This window comes from Chelon labrosus (assembly GCF_963514085.1).
Source record: "Chelon labrosus genome assembly, chromosome: 4".
Taxonomy (NCBI): Eukaryota; Metazoa; Chordata; class Actinopteri; order Mugiliformes; family Mugilidae; genus Chelon; species Chelon labrosus.
The window spans coordinates 32,272,992-32,286,685 of NC_140340.1; the positions used below are offsets into that span (position 1 = coordinate 32,272,992).

The 13,694-nt window shown below is 40.5% G+C and overlaps 1 protein-coding gene across 1 annotated transcript in view; it reads left to right on the forward strand.

Moving 5' to 3' along the window:
• nfasca (neurofascin homolog (chicken) a) overlaps nt 1-13,217 on the forward strand; it is a 62,232-nt gene extending 49,015 nt beyond the window's left edge. The window contains exon 32 of the mRNA XM_084543959.1: nt 8,248-13,217. Coding sequence (XP_084400085.1) covers nt 8,248-8,476 — 229 coding nt within the window. The 3' untranslated portion in view covers nt 8,477-13,217. The remainder of the gene's footprint in view (nt 1-8,247) is intronic.
• The last annotated feature ends 477 nt before the right edge of the window (nt 13,218-13,694 follow it).

Sequence of the window (13,694 nt, forward strand, 5' to 3'; positions counted from 1 at the left end):
CTCGTAATCTGGGAAATAGAAAATTCTTCACAATGCAATGCAAAAAAATGCAGAGGTTTTACATGATTGTTGTGCAAAGCCTCATGTGTTTTCTTCACCTCCTTCAGGTTAAATACAATTTAAGATACAGCTGTCAGGAATAAAAGGAATAAGGAATAAAAACACAAAAGCGTTGTACTAACCAGTTAACTGCTAAGCATTGAGAGTTTGGCAAAGGTTTTTAATAAAATTACGCATAAAAACATACAAGCACTCAGACAGTCATAGGTATAGGATGTGAACAAAGCTCTGCTGCCTGCTGTTTACACTGTAGCTGTGTGTTTCCTGTGTACTGAAGGATTACACTAGATCTCCTGCTTTTGGTGCTTTGCACGAAGTAAAAAAAAAACAAAAACACCCAACCACATGTTCTGAATTCTTCAAGCTTCTTCACTTCACACCTGTCTTTTTCTCCAGCATCTAGTAACACACTGACTGTTGCGCCAACTGTTCACATATACAGCTCTGGAAAAAAATAAGAGACCACTGCAAAATGATCAGTTTTGCTGGTTTTGCTATGTATGTATTAAAACGAACATTTTTGTTTCATTCTATAAAGTGCTGACAACATTTCTCTCAAATTTGAAATTAAAATATTTAGAGCATTTATTGGCAGAAAATGACAACTGGTCAAAATAACAAAAAAGATGCAGTGTTTTCAGACCTCGAATAATGCAAAGAAAACATTTATTAAACAACACAAGACTAATATTTTAACTTAGGAAGAGTTTAGAAATCATTATTGGTGGGATAATCTCAGTCTTTAATCACTGCAGTGGTTTTTTTATAATCTTCCTCATAAAATAAGATTTGGTTCAGGTGATCACCTGATCAGTGTCTCAGTAAGGAGAGTGAGGAGGCTTGTGTTGGAATCGAGCAAACACTGGAATGGACTGGCTGCCATAGATGTAGCGATGTCTCTTAATTTTTTCCAGAGCTGTATATATATATATATAATATCACCCAGGACTTACATTTCCCTAAATAATCAGATTTAAGAAAACTGAATAAAGTGCTGGCTTGTTCACAACCCAACCCTACTGCCAGAAAATAATTTAGACGGTGTAGTTAACATAAGATAAGGTTTTATTTGTCACGTGCACAGTTATACATAGTACAATGCACACTGAAATGTATTCATGTACCTTCAGCCAGTAGTAAAAAAATAAAGTACTACAGTAGTAATTGCACATAACACACAAGGTAAACAATATAACGTAAATGTAAACCGAGAAAAATAGAACAATATATAGACTGTACTATAGAATATATTTTATTCTATATATTATATTCTTCCGTCTCTATTTCATGTACATTTGTCCATATGCTAATATGCTAATTTGTACATTTTTGCTGATACTATTTTTATTTTATTTTACTTATTTTAATTTTATTTAAACTTTCTTTTATCTGAGGTTCTTAAAAGTGTTTTTTTATGTACAACTAAGCTACTGCGACCAAGCAATTTCCCTTGTGGATGAATAAAGTTTATCTAAGTCTAAATCTAAATCTATTTTTCTCGGTTTACATTTAGTTATTAGAAGATTGCGCTTTTACAACTGTAGCTCCGCAAATGCTGTAGGCTAGGGGTTTCTCATATGGACAAGAACAGATGAACAGAATGAACATTTATTTTATAAAATGCTTAAAATTCTATTTTTTGGATGTCCTCATAATAATAATAATGCTGTGTCTCACCTCCTTGCTGTGACATGTCTTTCAGTATCTGCTTATTAAGCATGCCTCGTTTTCCATCTGTCTCATGACTGTGTTTCTGTTCTACCCACCCTACTTCACATCTGTGTCCTTTGTCACATTTTGGATTTATTTTCATTGCCCCAAAGATCTCTTGAAAGGTATGGAATGAGAAGAGCCTCCTGTATTACCTCCTGAATCATGTTAACCTGTTAACCTTACTGTAAGACAATGCAGTTGTCCACAGCTTGTTGCATTGTCTTAAACCAACCACCCTGACTTGTTGATATCCTAATGTTGTTTTCATTTAAATGAAAATGTTTCAAAGCATGTTTGATTTAAAACATTATCACGAGTCTGTGCAAATACTGCTAATGCAAGCTTGCATTTTGCATTATCTGAAACTCTATCTGTTACTTCTCTCGCCTTCTCTACTAAATAAAAGCACCTAATACACTGCCTGGCCAAAAAAAAAAGTCTCCACCTGGATTTAACTAATCAGACAGGTAGGATATTGTATAATTACTGCATGGGTGATTATCTTTCAGCTGGCAACAAGTTATTTAACCCCAACTGATGCAATGAGTAGCTTCTCATTTCTTCAACAACCATGTCTAAAGACACATCCTGTGGTCGTGGAAAAGATGTTAGTCTGTTTGAGAAGGGTCAAATCATTGGCATGCATCAAGAAGAGAAAACATCTAAGGAGATTGTAGAAACTACTAAAACTGGGTTAAGAACTGTCCAACGCATTATTAAAAACTGGAAGGATAGTGGAGAACCATCAGGGTAAGAAGAGAGGCAGATGAAGTGATGCTCCCATCATGCCTAGTGTCTACTGTGCGGCTCTCCTGGACGGTCCACTCCTGTTTGCAACTCTGCATACCACACTGTGGACTCCGGTGGGGAGGCAAATCCCTGCCAGATGCGTGGAGTGGATTTTAATGTTTTGCGCTCTGTACAGAGATTCACCCCACAGTCACTGGTCAAATTCGAACTTTTTAACACTCAATCTATCAACAATAAATCCACACTGATTGAAGAACACATCAGGGAGAAAGGACTTGACTTCATGTGTCTGACAGAAACCTGGCACCAACCCGAGGTTTACTCTGCCCTAAATGAAGCCTGTCCCCCCGGCTACAGTTATTTGGAGGCAGCTCGCAGCACTGGCCGCGGTGGTGGCCTAGCTGTCATTTACCGACAGGACTTGGAGTTATCCCCCATCTCGCTGCCTACAACATCTTCCTGTGAATGTCTTGCATTTAAATGTAAGCCCCCCTTTCCCATGACTGTTCTCCTTATCTATCGACCCCCAAAACCAAATTCTGCCTTCATCCCAGAAATGTCTGATCTCCTCACAACACTCTGTGCTACCTCTGCCAATACCATAATCCTGGGTGATGTAAACATTCATGTCGACACCCCCTCATGTCGTCCAGCTGCTGATTTTCTTCAATTGCTAGACTCCATCAACCTACAACAACATGTTGATGTCCCCACACATTGCAGGGGACACACACTTGATCTGGTCATCTCTAACTCCGCCCCCATCAGCAACCTACAGGTCTACGATCTTGGGGTTTCAGATCACAAAGTCGTGTCAATGGAGCTGCCTTTCCCCCCCACCCACACCAAACCAAAGCGACAGATCCATTTCAGAAAAATGAAAAACATTAATGCGGATGCCCTGGCCCTGGACCTTCAACTTCTCTCCTCTGGCTCTACTGACTTCCTTTCTGTTGATGACTCTGTGGACTTCTACAACCAGTCCCTGAGTAATCTCCTGGACCTCCACGCCCCCTTAACATCCAGGACAGTCTCATTCTCGCGCTCAGCACCCTGGTACACCTGCGAGCTGCGAAAGATGAAGGCGGCTGGGCGTGTCCTTGAGCGACGGCTCAAGGCCTCTGGATTGACTGTCCACAAACAGGCATACAGGGAACATAGGAGGGCGTATGCAGAAGCTCTGAGGGATGCACGTTCCAGGTTCTATTCCAACATCATCAACAACAGCCCCGGTGACTCCAAACAACTTTTTTCAACAATAAATCACCTTCTTAAACCCCCCTCACCCTCCCACTCTGAGACCACCGAAGAGAGGTGCAACATGCACATCACTTTCTTTAAACAAAAAGTTAACACCATCCGCTCTCACCTCTCCACCACTGAGGTCCTGCCCCTCCCAACTGCTGAACCACCGCTTGAGATTGTCCAGCCGCTCTGCACTTTCTCTGATGCCACACAGGAGGAAGTAGAGGACATCATGAAAAAAATGAAGCCGTCCACCTGTGCCCTTGACCCTTTCCCTTCAGCCATGCTGAAGGCAAATATCTCTGCCATCTCTCCATTCATCACCAAGATCATTAACTACTCCCTCCTGGCCGGCCATATCCCATCTGCATTAAAAACTGCGGTCATCAGACCTCTACTGAAAAAACGCACCCTAGATCCAGAAGTTCTCTCCAACTACAGGCCCATTTCCAATCTTCCATTCCTATCAAAGGTTCTGGAAAAAATAGTTGCAGCACAACTCCATGATCACCTCAGACTCAATAACCTGTATGAGAAGTTTCAGTCTGGTTTTCGCCCTGGCCATAGCACAGAAACAGCCTTGGTCAGGGTCACCAAAGACCTCCTGATGGCAGCAGATACTGGTTCCCCATCACTACTCATCCTCCTGGACCTCACAGCTGCCTTTGATACAGTAGACCACAATATCCTTCTCCACCGCCTGCAATGCACCATTGGACTCTCAGAAAATGTTCACAACTGGTTCACCTCTTACCTGACCGACAGAACTGAGTATGTTGCCCTGGGCAAAGCCAAGTCACACACCCACAACGTCACCTGCGGTGTTCCTCAGGGCTCTGTGCTGGGCCCCACCCTCTTTTCTCTCTACATGCTTCCCCTTGGCAATATTATTAGCAGACATGGCATAACATTTCGCTGCTATGCGGACGACACGCAGCTCTACCCCAGGACAACCCCCACTTCTTCTGCTCCCCTACCAACTGGACTACTGTAATGCACTCCTCATTGGGATCTCTGGCAAGAGCATCCAGAGACTCCAGTACATTCAGAACAGCGCTGCCAGGATCCTGATGAGGGTACGCAAGCATGACCACATCACCCCCATTCTGAAATCCCTTCACTGGCTCCCTGTCCCACTCAGGATTGAGTACAAGGTCTCCCTCCTCACTCACCAGTGCATTCATGGACATGCCCCCCTTTACCTGCAGGAACTCCTTACCCCCCACACTTCCTCATGCACCCGGTCTGCAACCTCAAACACCCTTCAAACCCCCAGAACCAAGCTCTGCAGCATGGGTGATAGGGCCTTTGCTTCTGCTGCCCCCAGGCTGTGGAACGCCCTCCCTGACCACCTGAGGGCCCCACAGACTACAGATACTTTTAAAAAGGACTTAAAAACATATCTTTTTAAAAAAGCCTACAACTAAATTGTATTTTTTTCTTTCTTCTATTTTTATTTTTTAACCTTAATTTAAAATTTTTGACCCTGGATTATTTAACTTACATTATTTTTAAACTGTTTGCCCTGTAGCACTTTGAGATTGCTTTAAATGTAAAGTGCAATACAAATAAAATTGATTATTATTATTATTATTAAGCCTGTGGGGGCAGTGCTATGATCTGGGGTTGCTGCAGTTGCTCAGGTCTAGGTTCAGCAACATTATGTGTCCAAAGAATGAGGTCAGCTGACTACCTGAATATACTGAATGACCAGGTTATTCCATCAATGGATCATATTCCAAGATGACAATGCCAGGATTCATGGGGCTCAGATTGTGAAAGAGTGGTTCAGGGAGCATGAGACATCATTTTCACACATGGATTGGCCACCACAGAGTCCAGACCTTAACCCCATTGAGAATCTTTGGGATGTGCTGGAGAAGGCTTTGTGCAGTGGTCAGACTCTCCCATCATCAATACAAGATCTTGGTGAAAAATGAATGCAAAAAATAAATAAATCTGGTGACATTGGAGAAGATTATTGAAACAATGCTACTTGGTGGCGCCTTTCTTTTTGGCCAGGCAGTGTATATGATAATTGAAGCATTTAGGATCTTGCCCCTGTTTAATTTTTAAGACATTCTGAAGTCACAGAAGTATAAGGCTGTCTCTGAAAGTTCTTTGTCTCACTGATTTCGGTGCAGTACATTGAACCAATGAAAGCAAGCTTGCTAAATACCAAACCACAACAGGTATTTATTTATTTTTTACACTTACAGGCTTTGTGAGTTATTTTATTTAAAACTGGAGGTGTGATTTTATTTAAATTTGAAAACTATGGCTAATTTAACCTGCCATAAACAACTCTACATGTATATATTTGTGCTCAGTTCCATTTTATTGTCACTATGTTACACCATATTATTCTTAAGCAATGGCACAAAGTGACACTGCCTTCGAGTGACCAAGGTAATTATTGCAGATGAAATTGAGGAACTCAGGTCACTTAGTTACGACATTTGTATCTTGTGCTGTATCAGGGGGCAGGGACAAAACAACCTGTGGAGGACTTGCTCACTTCACCAAGTACCTCATTAATCCATATGTCATTCTCCTGGAAAACAGCACTGCATTAAATTGTGTTTCTCTTTTTTTCTTTAATGTACATCGATAAGCCCTAATGTTTGCTTCAAGGACTCAGGTGATGAGTCAGTTCCTCCTACCACCTACCGAGCACAAACTTTAATTTACCTCCATTAAAGAAGGGTGGAGGCAATGCAGAACTATCTATTTACGGCTAGAAAAGTGAAAATTATAGTGTGATTTTGTCGTGGGGGTGAAACAACAACATTTAATGTACTATTAAGGCATCTGAACAGGGATGTTCTTGATTAATTGTGTTAAAATGTGCCTGTGTTTCTGTTGGAGCCCAGACAGAAGGGGCGAAGCAACCAGCTAGCAGAAGGGAAGATATCAGGTGTCCACTCATGTCTGTGGGTCGGAGACTTAATGAAGTCAAGAAAGTAACATACTGTGAATACTAAATATTACACTGTCCCCTACAAACTGATGATATTCATTCCCTGTTCCCTGCAGTCATAGTTTAATTCCCTATCCATAATACTGGAAGTAACACAACACATGTCACTCTCATGGTATTGATCTTACGTCAAACATATTTTCATCTTTGCGCCTTGAAACTGGCCAGTACTCTGAAAGGGTCTTTTCTTTTCTCACTGTCTCTCATACTCTTTTGAAGTTTGGCTGCAAAGACAGATACTGGATTTTGGGGTTTAATCTGAGCTGGATTAGCTGAGTCTGGAGACGTCATTGTTGCTTTATTATTGACATGTACGGTTTCTAATATGTATCAGCTGTGTTACGGCAAGAAGCATGGTGATCCTGAGAACCTACGATGTTGATTAAGTCCCCTCAGAAGACATCTGAAAATAGAGAAACAAGACATTCCCACAGGATAATATCTCACGTTTGCATTCTTCAAACACATTTGCTGCTGTTATGCTGTTTGCTACCGGCTTGATCTTAGACAAGAGCGCTAATGCTAGTGTAGAGCTCTTTTTCCCTGCGCATGAAATTCTGTTCCTGCTCACGTCGGTTAGGAGACATGCAGCCATGCTCTGAACTGAAATCAGGCGCAACTCCATGAACGCAATGGGGTTCTGTTTGATCTCATTTCAGAATATGATCACCATTTAGCATGCGTGTGTAGGATTGTTTAGTTCAGTATTTATGTGCTTACGTCAGCCCTGTCTTTGATATATATTACTGTTTGCACATAGAGGAAAAAAAAGTGTGTGAAAAGTGTTTAGCTTCTTACAGTAACAATCTAGAAACATCTATGGGTATAAAAAGCAACTGAGGTTTATGTACATGACAGATTTTGATTTTCTCATTCTCTGCTTGAATCAATACTTAAATGCTAGACCACATCAATACAACACAGTCCCAAAAAAATCCAACATAAAGTTTACCTGAACCTAATGTGAAGATTCAACAGTCTGTATTTATACAGTATGATGTAAAACAGGGTTCAGTAATCTATTGGAATCAACCAACTTTTAACGTATATGTTGTATTTTCAGATCACTTCAGTATCTAACAGACAATTATTAGGACTTTTTCTCTCTTTGTGTTTGCACGGACGGTTGTATGTACTGTGTGTTTGTTGCTGGGACAAAACACCAGCAGTAAACCTCAAGTAACCCGTTTGATCTGGTCGTTCTACTGCCTTGTATCAGTATGCTTGAGGTGTATGAGTACAGACACCAAAATATCCACAAGCATGTGAGTACTGTTCTACTATATAGCCAAAAATTATTTTAAGAGAAAAAAAAAAAAAATGGAAAGATATGAATCTTATATTCTCTCCTCTGAAGAGAATATAATGTTATTACCTGTAACCCCCAGAACTTTTAACTTTCTTCTTTTATCCTCTGCCAGTAATAGGGTCCTGATGTCCTACTGACACCTCTACTAAAGCCCCGCTCCTATTTTAACCTCCTGTCTTTTCCTTTGCAGCAGTGACGAGGACAACAAGCCTCTGCAGGGCAGTCAGACTTCGCTGGACGGCAACGTGAAGGAAAGCGATGACAGCCTGGTGGACTACGGAGAAGGCGGCGACGGCCAGTTCAACGAGGACGGCTCGTTCATCGGCCAGTACACAGTGAAAAAGGACAAGGATGAGACGGAGGGCAATGAGAGCTCTGAGGCCACCTCACCTGTCAATGCCATCTATTCTCTGGCATAGCGGTGCAGTGGAGCAGGGGGGAACTTAGCGTCGCCCTCTGATTCAAGGGCGACAAACCGCAGCACCACACACAAGATGCAATCACATACATATGATTATATGAGCATATGAAACATATAATATACAGAAACACTGCAGCAGGGCCTGTCTGGACACTGTACAGGCTTTCCTCTGCAGATAAAGTGGAGAAACCAGGAGCGAAATAAGACCACAAGCCTTTAATTTATGTTTCCAGCTCTAAGAATATGGCCCACTGGAGGTGATGTTTGGACAAAGCAGACAGTGCTCATTTTCCTCTGCGCTCTGCCTGCCCTCTACCCACACAGACTTGAAGTGTGCCTTCAGGGCAGCTTTCAGCATTAGGGGGCGTCCACAAGCCTTCTTTAGAGAATTTATTTGGTTCGTTTCCTGTATTAACATTTTCTGGTCTGGTGTCTTTCCTGATACGCCCCTCATACCTCTGTGTAGCATTCCAGTAAAGTTAACACGGAGGTTAAACACACGCGCCCATCCTGGCCCCGTCCTGTAACATATCATCATCTAACCGTCAGTCTCAACAGGATGCCGGCAGATATGTTTATCATATTGATATTTCGCAATGAAAGATTTTAGTTTTTTCCGCAGCTGATAGACGAGTCATTGGGTCTTAATGAATGCTGTATACAGCCCTGGCACACAATGTAGTGCCCCGCAAAACTATGCACTATCACCGTTTTGGTTTTCATCCGGTTAGTAAAAGTACATATTTTGGCTTTCTTTTGTAGCACCCGCAGACTAAACCACATGCTTTTCTTCACCTTGCCTTGAACTACTGTATGTGGTAGACATGTTTTTCTTACCTCTAATCCAGTTTTGTAGTGCAGATGTTTAAAAAAAAAAAAAAAAAAAATGGCCTCCACGAGAAAAGCCTTTTCTTGCTCAAGCAGTTCTGTTACAGTGTGCTTTTAATGAATTAATTTTTTTGTTTTGTTTTTTTAAAAAAAAAAAAAAAAAAAAAGATTCAACAAAAAATATTATTTTGCAGCATGCTAATAAACTTGCAAGAGAACTGGGAAGACAACAGAGACGTTAGTTTTGCTTGAGAAACAAAAGTAGACATATTCCCTAGTGAGCATGCAGGCTAATCCTCCATTCTTGTCAAAAGGGAACAGCTTTGGGTAGACAGTCAACATTTTGACGGCTATTCTTCCCTGTAGATGCAAGACTTCCACAAATCTGTTGACTCTGATATCTCGGTTGTTACTCTTAAATAAGTCAGTTGGTATTTTTGAAACGATATACCAAACCAAATGTTGCAATGTCAATCTAACACAGTAATTACATACTAAACATTCTTCTAAAACATACTGATGTGTCACATTTTCTTCGTGGCAGAAGAATTCTATAGTTTTTAACTGAGACATATATTATTGCCAGGCTGGACGCTCATTGTGTGGCTTCCTTCTACTACGGAAGAAGCTGTATGTTCAGGTGTGTTCAGACTAAACTTTTATTAAATTCAAGTAAAGTTATTTACATGATTTTGAACTCTGGGTTGTTATTACAGCCCTACATGCGTCAATCATTCATTTGGGTTATTTGATTTATTTTTTTATTTTTTCCAAATCTTATGACCTTAAAGGCCATCACACCACTTCTAATATGTTTTGTGTTTAGTCTGAACCCACCTTCACAGATGGATCTATACAGCGTTCCTTAGCAAAATGTTTTAGTTTATAAAAGGGAATCATTACAGACAAAAAAAAAGATGATTAGAATACATGAATTAAATCAAACAAGATTTGCAGCATGAGAATCTATACACTGAATTCACAAGCGCCCTTGAAATCAAAAGTATCACCTTATTTTTTAAGTTTATTCCAAAGCGGAATATATTCAATATTTCACTGATTCTGCATTCAGTTTCATTATGTTGTATTTCTGTTATTATTATTATTCTTATTATTCTTATTATGGAGTGTTTATTGGATTCCTCACATAAATTTAGCATTGCTGCTCCTGCTACTTAACAGCACTATCAAACGTTGCAGTGCTAAATCAGACAGATGTTAACAACAGTTCACATTGTATTTCAAATATTTATTTATATTTGTATTTATTAAATGATGTGCATAGTATTAATAGAGTAGTCATTAATATATTCATTGCTATACCATGGCCAGGGTGAATACTCAGTTCTGATTTGTTGATTAATTCCTGATAAAGGACACCTGCTAGGTAGTTCACATTAATGCATGGGCTCAGCCTATATACCCAGAGTGGGTAACAACAGCCACAGGGACCCAGTCAGAGCCTCTGTTTGCAGTTACAGCCTCATCATCTGAACACCACAGGATGGCAACTGCTGCACACAAGCTACAGGAAGAGGGCGACACTGCTCTACTGGCCGTAGGCGGCAGCAGACAGTACACGATGCCTCTGTGAAAGTTCTGATATTCATTTGGGGATGATGCGGTTGGATAGCTAGCTGTTCTTGTAATCAAACATGTTTAGTCAACTGTACACAGTGTTATTGGCTCTGAATCTTGCTAGCATCATTTTAGCGTTCTGGCTCACGGATGATTAAAAAGGTTTCTATGAGCTGAGTGAGGCTTTCTATCTGTGGTTCGTCCTATCAGTGATAGTAGAGACGTCAAACCCTCAGGGTCTTGGGTCAGAACTTTAAATTCTGAAAATATACATTGGTCGTTTTTCCTTAGGTAAGTGACCATGGTGTAAACCCTTCAACCCCTTCAAGGTGTCCATTATCAGGAACTAACAGACGACGCGAAGGCCCAAACCATTTGATAAAAAGTGGAGTTGGACTTTATCTCTTACGTTTGACCAGTTTATTTTGTAGTGGCCTACCAATATATATATATATAATATGTGTCTAAATTGGTTATTGTTTATCATGAGAGGCATCAAACACATGTTCAAGATATTTTTGTAGCAGCAGGTTTTTCTGCTTTAAAAACCGAAACTATATACCTGTCACTATCCATGAAAAAGGTCACGTTTGTCCGTTGTGCTGCTCTTCTCGTACTCATGTTGTATTACTGTTACTCTGTGTTGTTATTCAGATTTACCTTTTCATCACAAGAAAATTAATATTGTCGCTTATTACTTATTTGGTATGTATTCTACACACGTAGTTCCTAAGAGAAGACCTCTTTGTAAATATGTTCCCACCCACCCACACACACACACACCCACACACACACACACACAAAATGCTTTATCTGAAAAGACAAACAGTCCCAAATATGACGGTGCATCCTCAGTTTGCCATGCACCTTTTGTATTGTAGCTTTTGCACTTTGAAAAAGTAATGAGAATTATTCTTCACCCGATGCTGCCCTTTGCTTTGACATTGTAATATATGGTACTGGTTGATACAAGTGCATCAGTCACGCATCGTCTGATGATGTTTCAAGTTTGTGTTGTGACAGAGGAAAACATTAGATTTTCTTTTATGTGCAGCAGAAGTAAGTGCTCTTGCAGAAAAATGTCTGTAGCATTTGTTTCACACAAACTGCTAAGAGGCCGAAACACATGCATTAGCTGACGTACCTGGAACAAACGTCCCGCATGTACATCCTTATGGATTTTCCATCTATCTGAGCCTGCATACTCTCCTTCCAATCTTTGGCTTACAACTAAATTACAGTATCTATTGTTATGCAGCTGTGCCCTCTTTCAAGGGTCACTGACTGAGACCGCTCCTCGTCTATACCCTACCCTCCTATTCTGCAGTAAGGCTCTCTTTTTGTTAGCTCCACAGTTCCACCATCATCACCAGAATGGTTTCCCCAAATAAAACACTGTAGCTTTTACGGCAGAATCTTCTGCACATCTCTTAACTTGAACTATAAGGATTTAGCACTGGGTCATTCCCTAACATTTCACTGCATGGTCAACTATGTCATACTTATGTGGTTTGGTGGCACCAGTCAGATCAGGGCCAGTTGATGGTACTGACTCAGTTCCGCATTTACAAAGCCACAAATCGTCACTTTATTTGGATTAGCTCATTCCCTGTGTTGTCTACTCACCTTTTCTACTTGATGTCAGATCTTAATGATCAGTCATGACTGACAGCACCTAAATCTTTAAATTTGCATCATCTCCCAAGCAGCATCCCCATTTAATTTAAGAACTTTGTCCCCAAGTCAGTCATAGTGAGAACAAAACACATAATCTAGAAACAGGTTAGTGAGTGTCTCAGACAAATACATATATTCATAAATTTACTCTGTCTGATATAATAACAAGTTGACACAACACACATTTTTAGAAATGCCAGTGTTTCGCAGTCCATTCTCCTTAACCTTGGTGTGACTACTGCAGGTTGGTACTTTGAACACATACATGTGGAAACCCAAACCCCGATCACGCCCCACCCCTCCCATCCACTGAGCTGAGCTTCTCTTTTTACTGTCTGCATCATCTCAGCTCACGTTTCACGGGGAAGTATAAAATGTCCTGCAGTTTTACGGCTTTTCTGTTTGCCTTTATTTCCAAATGCCGCAATGTCTAGAATCTTACTGGTGCACATTTGCAGTTGCATTTTTAATAACTGATCACATGCTGTCTGGCTGTTTTTTTAATCTTATAGTTTTTACCATGTGTATCACAGCAGCTTGTCAAAGTCTTGCTTCCACGCGCAAAATAACAGCTTTTGTAAGGTACATCTACTCAACAAAAAATGGCATCGATATATTCACCATGTATGCGTGTATGATGAGATGTTGCAACTTCTGCTGGCGACGACTTCTTTATAGTAAACCAATCTCCTTTTCTCTACCTCCTGGCTGCTGGTCTCTTTGTGAATATCTGAGTTTTTGGCGTTTTGTCTTTTCTCATCCTTTGTGTACTTATACAATTGTTAATGTAGAATTCGTCTTTCAGCTTTAGCAGTTTGTTCATTGGCTACAACAGAAGGTATTACACGTTCACTAAAACAATTTTAAGTGCTGGACTGGTTAGCCAAAGTGTGACATACTAAGAGAAAATCCTGCGACCACAATTCACATGCATGCATCAATCAGAATTTTGCGCTTATCTGTCCAGACCAATAAGTCTGCTTTCTGCAGATTTGATCACTTCTTACAGAAACAATATTCTGAGCTATTTTTCCCGAAGATGACTTAAACTCCCCCTTCCATGATAAGACATAGGACAGGACAATAATAATAATACCTTTATTTATAAAGCACCTTTAAAAACAGCGTTTACA